Genomic DNA, 12,243 nt, shown 5'->3' with positions numbered 1-12,243 from the left:
AAAAAGGGTATCAGCCATGCTTCAAAAATCCCCAAGAAAAACATAGTACTACCTACTGGAGAAAAAACCCCCAACAACTGACATCGAAGCTACAATGAACTGGCAATCAGAAAATTCCATCTGCCAAAACAAAGTGCTCAACAATATTGGCAATACCATCAAAAATGTAGCCCACACACAAAACAAGATGATGAGCAAAGTGGAAACAATTGAGAAAAAGGTGGAGCAGACATCGTCACACCATACAGGACTAATCAAAGCCTTGGAGCTAAGATTGTCAAATTTACAATATGAGATTTGTCTGCCAGGAACTTCACTTTTCCAGTTCTTCCAACAACACCAAAAGGATACGATTTCAATCAAGGAACAAATTAAACTTTTGAGAAATGACCTCTTTGAGTCACAAAAAACCCCACTTTTCCCTTCAAAATCTACCTTCTACCCCATGTTAGCACAAGCATATTCCCCACCAAAATTGGACTACACCTTTTCTACTTTTCCTACTACCTCACAAAATCCTATCTCATTCACCCAACCCTTAAAAGAAGAACCTAAATTCGATATTGCAAAAATGGTTTGGGAAAGGAAAGATGCTCTTGCAGCACAGAAACAAACCAAGAAAAGGCGAGATCAAGGCAAAAGTTCAAAAAGGTCCAACCCCGAAAATCGGATGACTTATGATCAGAAGACTCCAGAACTCTATGTATCCTAGCCAAGAAACATGTCAGAAGGAGAAACCACATGGTCGAAATCTCTAAATTCATCAGACGATGATACAATGGAAGATATCACTCAATCAAGCAATGAATCCACAACAAACTCTTCCGAAGAAGTCGATTCCCCAATATTTGTAAGCCAACCACGAGACCCAGAAATATCTGAAGTAGAGGAGGATGAGAATGGCATGACGGATGAACAAATTCCAGAAAGAATACATGAACCCATGGCGTCAACACCAGTTGGAACTGGCTTCCACACTTTCACCTTAGATAACGTCAAGATTTCAAAATGGCCTCAAAGGATCCAAGACTTCTATACTTGGATGGTGACCAAAAATTTGGTTGAACGAGAAAGGTATATCATCCTGTCAGAACTAACTTTGCGGTTCTCAAGAATCCTTAGAGACTGGTGGAACTCAATTGGGATTCAAGAAAAAAATACTTTTCTTACTTCACGGGATTTTGCCTTCAACATCAGAATCCTACATGAAGTTTTTTGTGGAGATACTGGCCAAAGACAAGAGAAAATGCGAAGACAACTCTTCACGATGAAGTATGTGTCATTCGACAGAAATGACATTGACATGCATTTTAAAAAAATGGCAAAAATATACTTTGAAATCGGTGGAGACATCAACTTAAAGCAAGCCTTTGTCTCTTCTCTTCCAAAGTTGTTAGCAAGGCGAACCATGACCATCATTGAAGAAAGGTTTCAATCGATAACAATCCCACAAGTCGGCTAAATCAGGCAAGCTATTTTTGTCTCATTAGAATACATTTGTACAAAGCGCTCATCCCTAAAACAAATTATCCAACACAATCCAGCGCTTGACAAATCATGCCGCAGATCCGATATGATCACCGGATCAGGATGTTACTGCCACACATCTAGGCGACGGAAAGAATTCAGGAGGTTCAGATGGCTAAGAATTCCGGATGAAAAATCAAGGTCCAAGAGGCGTACAAAATATTTCAGATGAATAAGGCCAGGAAATTTTCACAAGAAAAATAGATGCTTTATTTGCCACAAGTTTGGACAATTTGTGAGAAATTTTCCCCAATCGAGAAGATCTGTCAAACTCTTTGAAGTGATTGAAGATTACACTGGCATAAATCTCGGAAAAGAAGAGGACCTTGAATCCATATTCTCTGTGGATGATGAACCCACTGAAGAAACTTTATTCTCTCTTGATATATACGAGGATCAAGGCGATGACCACTACCAAATTTCAGAACCTGTGGCCGAAGCGCGAGAGGAGATCAATGCTCTCGTAGTCATCCCTCAAGTAGAACTCAAGGTTTATTCATCAAAATTAGATAAACCAACTCGAGTTATTGCTTTCATTGACACTGGAGCTGCTTGTTCACTCATGAATCCTGCTGTTCTCCCTAAAAATCAATGGGTGTCGCACTTTAAGAATTTTAACACTGCGTCAAATGGAATCCTGACTACCACCGTCATCACAAAGCATCCGGTCACAATTGAGTTCTTTCCAGGATTGAAGTATAGAACCAAGCTGATAGGGTCTGATGTACCAGGAAAAGATCTTATTGTTGGATTCGACATTTTCAGACAACTGAAAGATCAACTCCAGATCAGGGCTAACGGGATAACCTTTAAGAAGCAGTTCAAACCTTATTTTGAGATTCCAAGGCTATTCCAAATCACCAACGACGAACAAATCAAAGAGATTAAGCAAAATCTCATTGAGCATTCATGCGCTGAATCCTATAAGGATTTCATGAAGAAAGGAAAAAGCCCGTTATGGAAAAATGAAGAGTTTTTTATCAATCTCCCTTTCAAGAAGAATGAAAACATCAATCCAACAAAAGCCAGTCATTCAGGCATGAATCCAGATCATCTTCATCTTGCAAAGAAAGAATGCAAAAACTTTTGGAATTTGATCTAATAGAGCCATCAGATTCACAATGAGCATGCGAAGCATTTTATGTCAACAAAAGAGCTGAGCAGACAAGAGGAAAACTCAGGTTAGTCATTAACTACCAGCCACTTAACCATTTCCTCCAAGATGATAAATTCCCATCCCAAATAAACTCACTCTTTTCTCCCACTTAGCCAAGGCCAAATATTTTTCCAAGTTTGATTTAAAATTTGGATTTTGGCAATTGGGAATCCACCCTGAAGAAAGACCCAAAACGGGATTTTGCATCCCCGATCATCACTTCCAATGGATAGTCATGCCCTTCGGATTAAAAATTGCACCCTCCTTGTTCCAACTATTCATGATAAAAGTATTCCAGCCCATCATCCATACCTCTTTAGCTTACATTGATGACATCCTGTTATTTAGTGACACATTGGAGGAACATGTCAACTTGCTTCGTCAGTTTGAGGCACTGATAACACACTATGGAATCATGCTTTCAGCAAAAAAGATGGTTCTTGCCCAAAAAGAGATTGATTTTCTTGGAATGCATTTTGTCCAAGGTGCATACAGTCTAGGACCACATATATGTCAATACCTACTCAAATATCCAGATACCAACCTCACAACAAAGCAAATCCAACAATTCTTGGGTGTAGTAAATTATGTAAGAGATTTCATCCCAAATATCTCTACACACATTTCTCCGCTCACAGAGATGCTCAAGAAAAATGCTCCATCATGGGGAAAGAAACAAGATGAAGAGTCAGAGAAATAAAGGATATATCTAAAAATGTCAAGTCCCTCTACGTCCCTTCAGAAGGTAAGAAAATACTGCAAACTGATGCTAGCAACGAATATTGGAGTGCTATTCTATTTGAAGAAAAATATGGCCAGAATAAAATATGCGGATAAGCCAGTGGAAAGTTCAAAGATGCCGAGCAACATTATCACTCCACCTTCAAGGAAATTCTTGGAGTAAAAAATGGAATCAAGAAATTCAATTTTTTAATAATTCACACAGAATTTCTGATAGAAACGGATATGAAGGCCTTCCCAAAGATGATCCAAATAAATGCAAATATTATTCCCAATCCTCAGATTCTCAGATGGGCCCAATGGTTCTCTCCATATAAGTTTCAAGTCAAGCACCTGAAAGGAAAGGATAATATTCTCGCAGATTTTCTGTCTCGACCGGAAGAATTCTCAAAGAGTTTTTCCCCAGCAAAATTAAAGTCAAAGCAAAATCTAATCAGCCACATCTTCATGATTTCAAATGTATTAGGAACAAGTTCATTAAAGCCAATGGATCATCCACCGGAGTTGTTCAACCTCATGGATCCCTTTGATCCGTCAATTATAATGGAAAAAAGAACCTATTATGAGCTCCAAGTTTTCCGGCAACATGGAGGATCCATTCTCAAGCCTTATGGGGTCAATCCAGAACACCCATTCTGCCATATATTCATAACACAAGCCAAAGATTTTCCACAAGAACTATTATGGTTTTTCTGGTACCTATGCCATCAGTACTACATTTTCATGGAATTCAAGTGCAACGTGTTCAAAGATTTTGACAACATTGAACCAGCTCTTAAAGTATTTTTACTATGGTTCAAGCCTAGAAGATATTGGATAAAATGTTTCAACGATTCCTACGAAGCAAAGGTATTCATGTTTCATAGGCCAGTGAAGATTATTAATGAAAAAGTCCAGGCACAAGCAGAGGCGTAATTATGGTGGAAATTTACCGTATCCATTTTCTCAATAGAAGAAGAATATAGTGAAGCACAAAGAATTATCTTCCAGCAAAACATGTGCATCCCGAAAGAGATATGGCCAAAAGATTGGGCAAGCTAGAATTATACCAGCACTCATCCTCATTGGGAAAAAGTCTGAGAAGCAGCAAAGGCATATCAAACTCCGTATGAAGTCATCCAGGAAAAGATCACTCAAGACATCTCCAGAATAAGGTTGCGGATCACATCCCTCAATCCAAAGGACAGTTAAACATGTACCACCGATCTACGGTCGGTCGGGCAGTCATGCATTTACCACCAAGCTACGGTCGGTCGGGCAGTCATGCATTTACCACCGTGCTACGGCTGGTCGGGCAGATACCACTTATCAGTTGGGCAGTCATGCATCATACGAGATGGATAATACTCTCAAAGAGAAGAATTATATATATAAGTATATTAAGTATGTATATACGGTGGCACTTCAAAGATTCAGGTTGATTCTTATATGTCTTTAATTAATGTTGACTTATTGTTATATTTACAGTTCCGCCTTACATACTAGATACATTATTCGTACTGACCCCTTCCTAATATATCAAAACTTTCTTAAACACATAACGGACCAGTTACACCCCATGTTTTCGTATGTAAAAGTACGCCATAAGTAAATTGATGGAAGCTCGGAAATGAGATGTTACATCCCGCATTTTCGTATGTTAAAGTTTCGTCGCAAATCGACGTAAGTTCGGGAATGGGATTATTGTGAGATTATCAGCATTATGCTATTTCAAACAAGTGATGAGTAAATTCATGAAGGTGAGAGGGTTAGCGGATCGAAGAAAATATGTTTAGTCGAAGTTTGTCACTTTGAGATAAAATACGGTTCGAGCTATAATACGCGGTATTTATGGACTAGTGCGATACAAGGTACCACATGACCATAATAGTAAGGTGTACAAAGTGTATTAAAAGTGAGTAGTATTTTAATTAATTTGAGATAATTTTTAGTTATGTGGGTAATTGGTTAATTATTGGATTAGTGGGGAATTACCAAGTTAATTAAGGGACTGGTAATTAATTAAAATGCTTTGGATAAGCCCAATGGAGATTAACGTGGTAGCCAAATACCTTACATAAACATGACTCTTGAATTCAAATAAAAGGTGTCAAAGCTTGGAGATGTCGTTTGCCAACTAAGCCACAAGTGAGGCCCACACCCACTAATACAAAATCTTCTCTAAAATCACCAAATAAAGAAGGGTCACACTTACAATGATCAGATTTTTCAATAGTAATGTGAATTATCTCATCAAGTTCATACTACACTATAAAAAAAGTAACGGATGAATGCTCAACAAATTCGTATGAAAATGTAGCAACGGGATTTTGCAATTCTAAGGGAGTACGGTGCAATCCTTCTCAAGAATATCATATGGATTTTCCCCTACTTCGATCCGCCGTTACGTGTTGTCGCAATTGACGTGTGTTAGAGGGATTGTCAAGAGAGTTGGCTCAGATATGTTAAGGCTAAACCTTTCTTTCATTTTGGCATGATCCAGTAACTACATGTGTTTGATAACAAGGCATAACGAGATGTTCATACTCCCAAATTTATATACATTTTCCTAGTCTCATAAATTACAATATTATCCTTACCGGGACTTCATATTTAATTGAGTATTGTCTTTTTCCAGTCAAGAGAGCAGAGAGCCTATATATACAGTATTACAGTATTTTCATTAACATCGAGCTATAATCGATGGGCTGGCCCCTATTGGGCAACCTCTGATCAGATGGTAAGTTATATACCGAGCCTACTGTGGCTGAGCGCCTATGAGCGAGCCCAGTTGGCCGAGATACAAAGCCTATTATGGCCGAGCACCTATGAGAGAGCCTACTACGACAGAGCAGTTGTATATATACCGATCCTTATAGGGCTGGACATATATTTTACTTACTATATTAAGAGAGTTAAGTCAGTATTAGCAGGTAAGCATATCTTCAGATTATCTTTGACTCCCAGTTACTTTCAGTTATTATATTATCAGTTCAGTTTCAGCTTTCAATATATTGCCTTACATACTCGGTACATTATTTCGTACTGACATCCCTTTTCTGGGGGCACTGCATTTCATGCATGCAGGTTCAAACAGACAGACGGGTAGGCCTCCTCATTAGGTGTTTCTCGAATTCAGCTTGATCGGTAAGCTCCACGCCCTTCGTAGTTACCGGGTCTAGAGCTTTATGTACATCTTGTGTATATATGTATATATGTTATGAGTAGGTCGGGGCCCTGTTCCGATCACAGTATATCCATCAGTAGATGCTTGTAGACATATCATATCAGTTAGTGCAGTATGTTGGGCTTGTAGGCCTTTTATGTATATTGTGTTAGTTTGCCAGCCGTAGTAGTTATGACGGCCTTATCAGCCCAGCTTTTATTGATGTTTAGTCAGCATTCGCAATTTTCTTGCAATGTGACCCATGGCCAAAGTATGACATTATATGTTCAGAGTCCCTTAGTCGTAAGTTGGTACGCAAGGATAAGTGAGGCACCGGGTGCCGGTTTCGCCCCCTTAGGTTCGGGGCGTGACAAAAGTGGTATCAGAACCAGGTTCTGTCCTAGGGAGTCTACAAGTTGTGTCTAGTAGAGTCTTGTTTATGGGTGTATCGCGCACCACACTTATAAGCAGGAGGCTACAGTGCATTTAGGACTGTCACTTTTTCTTCTTGCTATAGATCGTGTGGTAGAGCTCACTTATAAGAATTCAAATTCCTAAATTCTATTTTATTCGTAATACAATGATATCTACATCCAGAAGGACAGCTGGTAAGGGATTGAATGCGGCTGTGGAAGAGTTGAGTTGGAGGAACTCGAATTTGCATCATGCTTATGATGAGTAAATGTAGGGTCTCTAGCAGATCATGTCTGTACTAAGACGTGTGAGCTTCTGGAAAAGGAGCCCTAAGGCATGAATATCTATCCACCCATATGGTAAAAAGCAACGAGAGATTCAGAAGGTAGATACAAGCTTCAACAAGTAAAAGGGGAAAGATGAGAAGGGTACGAGGTACCCCGTTAATGAAGATTATCGGTATTTACAACTAAGGCAGAAAAATATAAGCATTGTGAGTTACCTTCAACAGTAACAAAGGTATGTATAATTGGCCACACCCATCTCAGTTATGCCCTATGGGGGCTAACATGTATAGTTTAAGAAAAGGACGGGATATCAGGATCTGGCTGGGGTTGGAGTAACCCAAAATGGTGGATGGATTGTTTGTGTTAGTTGACATTTCCGAAGGATATTACAAATATAGACACTGGAAGCATGGAAGGGATAAATATTATCTTAGTGTGACTCCCGTCCCTAGTAAAGAAAGAATGTTAGGCAACCCGAAGAGCTAGTAGATGGAGCAAGGGGAGCTAAAAGCAAAAACATGTCCTATTGAAATTTTCAAAATAAAGTGATAGATAGAAATGTTAGCAAGAAATGAGAAGAGAGTCAATGAAGCATTATGAGTAAGATGTGATGCATGGATGACAACGGTAAAAAAATGACAGTATTATAGATTATATAGTCAAGTGAAGGAAAAGACGAGAGGAGCCAGGCCTTGAGACAACAAAAGAGTATAGGCCATAAAGTCATATCTTCATTTTGAGAAATAAGTTTGTGACTCTAACGTCATTACTAGGAGGAAAGGTTAGACCTCAGAGTAATAGAAATCAGTATGGACTGGTGAACAAGATAAACTAAGCATGAATTTGGGACTGAGTGATTTGATAATAGTCGGCATCGTGAAAATTTCAGAGATTACGTTCCGGCGATAATAGAATGGACGATAGAAGAATAACCTTTAAAGTTCATTCAAGAAGACGCTTCCCTAAAGCAAGCAATGCGAGCAAAGTTAGGCTTAAGGGGCAATGTGTGCCAGTTACACTAAGTCTCACCCTCGTGGATAAAGAATTTTGTTATCCTTAGTATAAAAGGATTACTGCAAGGCATGAAAAGGTCATCGATGATGTGAACAAATGCCAAAGAGGAAGAGCTAAAACATCTATAGGTAGATCGTCGTGGCTCTAAATCTTAGTACTCCCCTAAATGGGGGAATATGGAGTGATGTGGCATTAAGTCGGAATTAAGTGATTCTAGTGACTATGGAATGGTAAAGGAAGAATGCGATAAAAATGAGAAAGGAATGATATTGCACTTATTTAAATCCTACAGATATGCTACGACTCCAGAACATTACTCAAACACGATGTCAAGGAGAAGAAGTAAGGGTTCCTGCCTGAGATGTTATTGATAGATAAGGAGCCAGTGCGGGACGTAAGTTAAGATAAAAGAAATGACTCAAGAAATATTTCATGGAATATTGATATGAGAATGGGCCAACGAGTAGTTAGTAGTTGATCCAGGAAGAGCCTAGTTATGGCTAGATAAGAGGATACAGAAAAATAAACCGATCGTGCAAAATAAACATAGTGAACCCCAACATGGGGAATTCAGTCTCGCAGATATGACATCGTGATCCTTGAGAAATATTCGGATAGGAGTTGGGGTATTTAAAGATATCGTATGAGTGTTATGGGAATAAAAGAGAGTCCCACTGGGAAGACAGTCAAAACATCATTTCAGAAGCAACCATACGAGCACATGAATGTGGAGGTAAGTAACTAAGGATGATTATAGGTGGGTACGAACATCAAAAAATTTTGTCGGGTAAACAATATAACAAGCTTGTAACTTGCAAGAGCCAGAAGGTCTCCCTAAGTACTACAACGAAAGACTAGCTGAGGAAATAAGGAAAAAGACTTCAACCTAAGCATAGTAACCTAAAGAGGAAATGGTCTTATAACAATAGTCTCACAACAACATTGTATGCACTCCATAAGAAAATGGAACCTACCGTGGCTAATGAACGAGAAGTAAAATCAGAAGTGATATTCAAGATCATATGAGTTGTATGGAATTCCAATTTGTGTAGGCACTAAGGTAAGCTAAGTATGCACGCAACAAGGGGCAGAAAGACAAAAAAACGTTAGTGCTTACTTTTTAACAAGGAATAGAAAGAATTATTTGATTAATGACCCAGAGTACGTTATGAACGCACTTAAGAGTTCAGAATTTTATACATGCAGCATATATATTGACAATTATACAGACATAGAAGACTCCGCTATAAGTTAAAAGAAAGAATTTAGCCCATGGCATAGATAAAAGATTGTGTTGTTAGAAGATTGTATCATGAATATTCCATAACGCCCATGGAAGGCTAAAGTAATAACTAATACCAGGAGCCGCAGAGCAGAAGAAGCTTAAGCCTACATAAAGGCTGATCAGAAGGAAGAGGAAACTAAAGAATTACATCAACCAAGTAAATCAGGAGTTTGATTATTGGACCCAGAAAATTATGGAAATCGTGATTGAGAACATTGCAGGATCACTCTTAATATCAGCGGTACAAGAGAGAAAGTACAACTACCATATTACATAACGGTGCTACGATGAAGCCAGTCAGAAAAGTACCAGCCTCATAAGAAGTCAGTACGAAGCTTCCACCGGATTGTGTATGCACCAGAGGTGCAAGTATTATAATAGAGCTTCAAGTTATGGACGTGAATTATACCCATGTGGAAGGGAGGTCATGAAAGAAATAGAAGATACGATGCAAGATTTTAAGGTAGTAAGGTAAAGGTGAACAACGAACGAAATACTCAGATGCAGAAGGTTGTGAATAGTCCATACTTCGGATAAAAGGCTAAAAGCGCAGGGATTCAATATCCAGGAATAATAGCGGCATCGTCAGTAGCATATCTTCCAGCCTATGGTTTCTAGGTACCGAGAGATCTAGCCAAGAAAGTAAAGAAGAATTAGAGACGATGTGATGTCTAGCTTGATGTTCCAAAAAAACATAAGGAAATCTATGGTGCAAGCAAGTTGAAGGAAGGTTGCGAATGGTATAAATAGATATGTATAGGTCGCAAGCTAAAGTATAGTATAGCGATAAGGTTTTATGACAGGAGTAAGGATGAGAAAGGGCGAGTGAGAAGGGGACGAGAATGGATAAGTCCTCGGGATTAAGACCATGAAAACAAAAGAGCTAATGGTTTCTCTAAGTTATATAAAGTTCAGTATAGCCTGAATGAACTCAAAATGAATCTAAGACTAATAGCATCTAGAATCAATGGAATGCTGCCTTGGTAGTAAAGTGAGGGTGTGATTGTGATAGATAAAGGATGACGTTGGGCCTTCGATTGAGTAATGACTTGAAGAGGATTTCATGAATTGTTCGAGATTAAAATACCCCTGTAAGGTGAGTCATATTAGGATGCTATAAAATACGGTTATGAAAGTATAGTATCGCCCCTAGGTGGATCAATCACGTGATCCCTAGTGGCAGTGTTACATAAGAGATCAAGTTAGCAATGGTAGATGATAGATCAATATTAAGGTGAATCAACAATGAATGTAAAAAAGTCACAAAGTATGAGGCGAGATTAGGCCATCATTCTTAAGATGAACAGTCACGAGGAAGCATTAAAGGACATAGATTTATACATATGGGATGAACAACGAACGTAAGCTGGAGTTTGGTAGCAGACCTCAGTAACGATAAATCGAGGTAAGAGTTATGGTATATTATGACCTACTTGATGCAGTAAAGTCATGCGGATAGATAAACGGGCCTAGCACCATTGCCTAATCCTCCACCTTCATACCATCAAAGAACATTGCCTAATCCTCCACCTTTATACCATCAAAGACTTGCCAAGTAAAATGGTGAGAATCAATTCAAGAAGTTCATTCAAATAATGAAGAGTCTTTCAATCAATGTGTCATTGGTAGATGGTTTGAAACAAATGCACAGTTATGCAAAGTTTATGAAAGATCTTGTGACAAAGAAGCGGTCGATGAATTTCATGACTATCAAAGTCACTCATCAAGTGAGAGCGATTGTTCATTCAATGGCTCCTAATTTAGAGGATCCCGGTGCTTTCATGATTCGTTGTACAATTATAAGTGCCGAGTTTGGTAAAGCTCTTTATGATCTCGAGGAAAGTACAAATTTGATGCCCTATTCAATTTTCAAGACTTTGTGGCCACAGATGTGATTGAAGATGTTTTGGTCCGGGTTGATAAGTTCATTCTTCTGGCGGACTTTGTCATTCAAGATTGTGAAGGTGATTAAGAAGTGACAATTATTCTTGGAAGACTTTTCCTTGCTACGGGTAAGTCTCTTTGTGCTATTGAAGCCGGAGAACTCACTTTCCGGGTAGGTGATGAAAAAGTGGTATTCCATGTGTGTGTCCATGCGGCAGCCAAATAGCAATGAGGTGTGTTCCCTTGTTGATTTGGTGACTGATGTTATTGTTGATGATACAAGTGATACTATCAATGTTGGTGATATGTTGGAGGACGTCTTGCTCAACTTTGATGATGACGAAAGGGAATAGTGTCGTACAACTATGCACCCCGGAAAATGTCTTTGGATCTTGAAAATAGGAAGACTCTTCCTACAAAGCTTTCTATTGAAGAGCCACCTACCTTGGAGTTGAAGCCATTGCCTCCACACCTTTGTTATGAATTTCTTTGCCCTTGTTCTACTTTACCGGTTATTCTTTCCTCTTGTTTGACTAACGTGCAGGTAGATTCCACATTGGCATTGTTACAAAAGAGGAAGAAGTCTATTGGGTGTACCTTGGCGGATATTTGGAGTATAAGCCCTACCTTTTGCATGCATAAGATCAAGTTGGAGGATGGCGCTAAACCATCCATTGTACATCAAAGAAGACTCAATGAGGCTGTGCAAGAAGCTGTCAAGAATGAGATTATCAAGTGGTTGGATGCCGGGGTTTTCTACCCTATCTTCGATAGTTCATGGACCTCTCCG

At 39.0% G+C, this 12,243-nt stretch overlaps 1 protein-coding gene across 1 annotated transcript; it reads left to right on the top strand.

The window, feature by feature from the left end:
- Positions 1-11,164: 11,164 nt before the first annotated feature.
- Positions 11,165-11,806, top strand: LOC138904601 (uncharacterized). Its single transcript, XM_070193108.1, has 3 exons — positions 11,165-11,460; positions 11,565-11,625; positions 11,672-11,806. The coding sequence occupies exons 1-3, from the start codon at positions 11,165-11,167 to the stop codon at positions 11,804-11,806; spliced, it is 492 nt and encodes a 163-aa protein (XP_070049209.1).
- The last annotated feature ends 437 nt before the right edge of the window (positions 11,807-12,243 follow it).

Source organism: Nicotiana tomentosiformis, chromosome 2 (assembly GCF_000390325.3).
Source record: "Nicotiana tomentosiformis chromosome 2, ASM39032v3, whole genome shotgun sequence".
NCBI classification, from domain to species: domain Eukaryota; kingdom Viridiplantae; phylum Streptophyta; class Magnoliopsida; order Solanales; family Solanaceae; genus Nicotiana; species Nicotiana tomentosiformis.
This window is presented reverse-complemented; position numbering and strand designations above follow the sequence as displayed.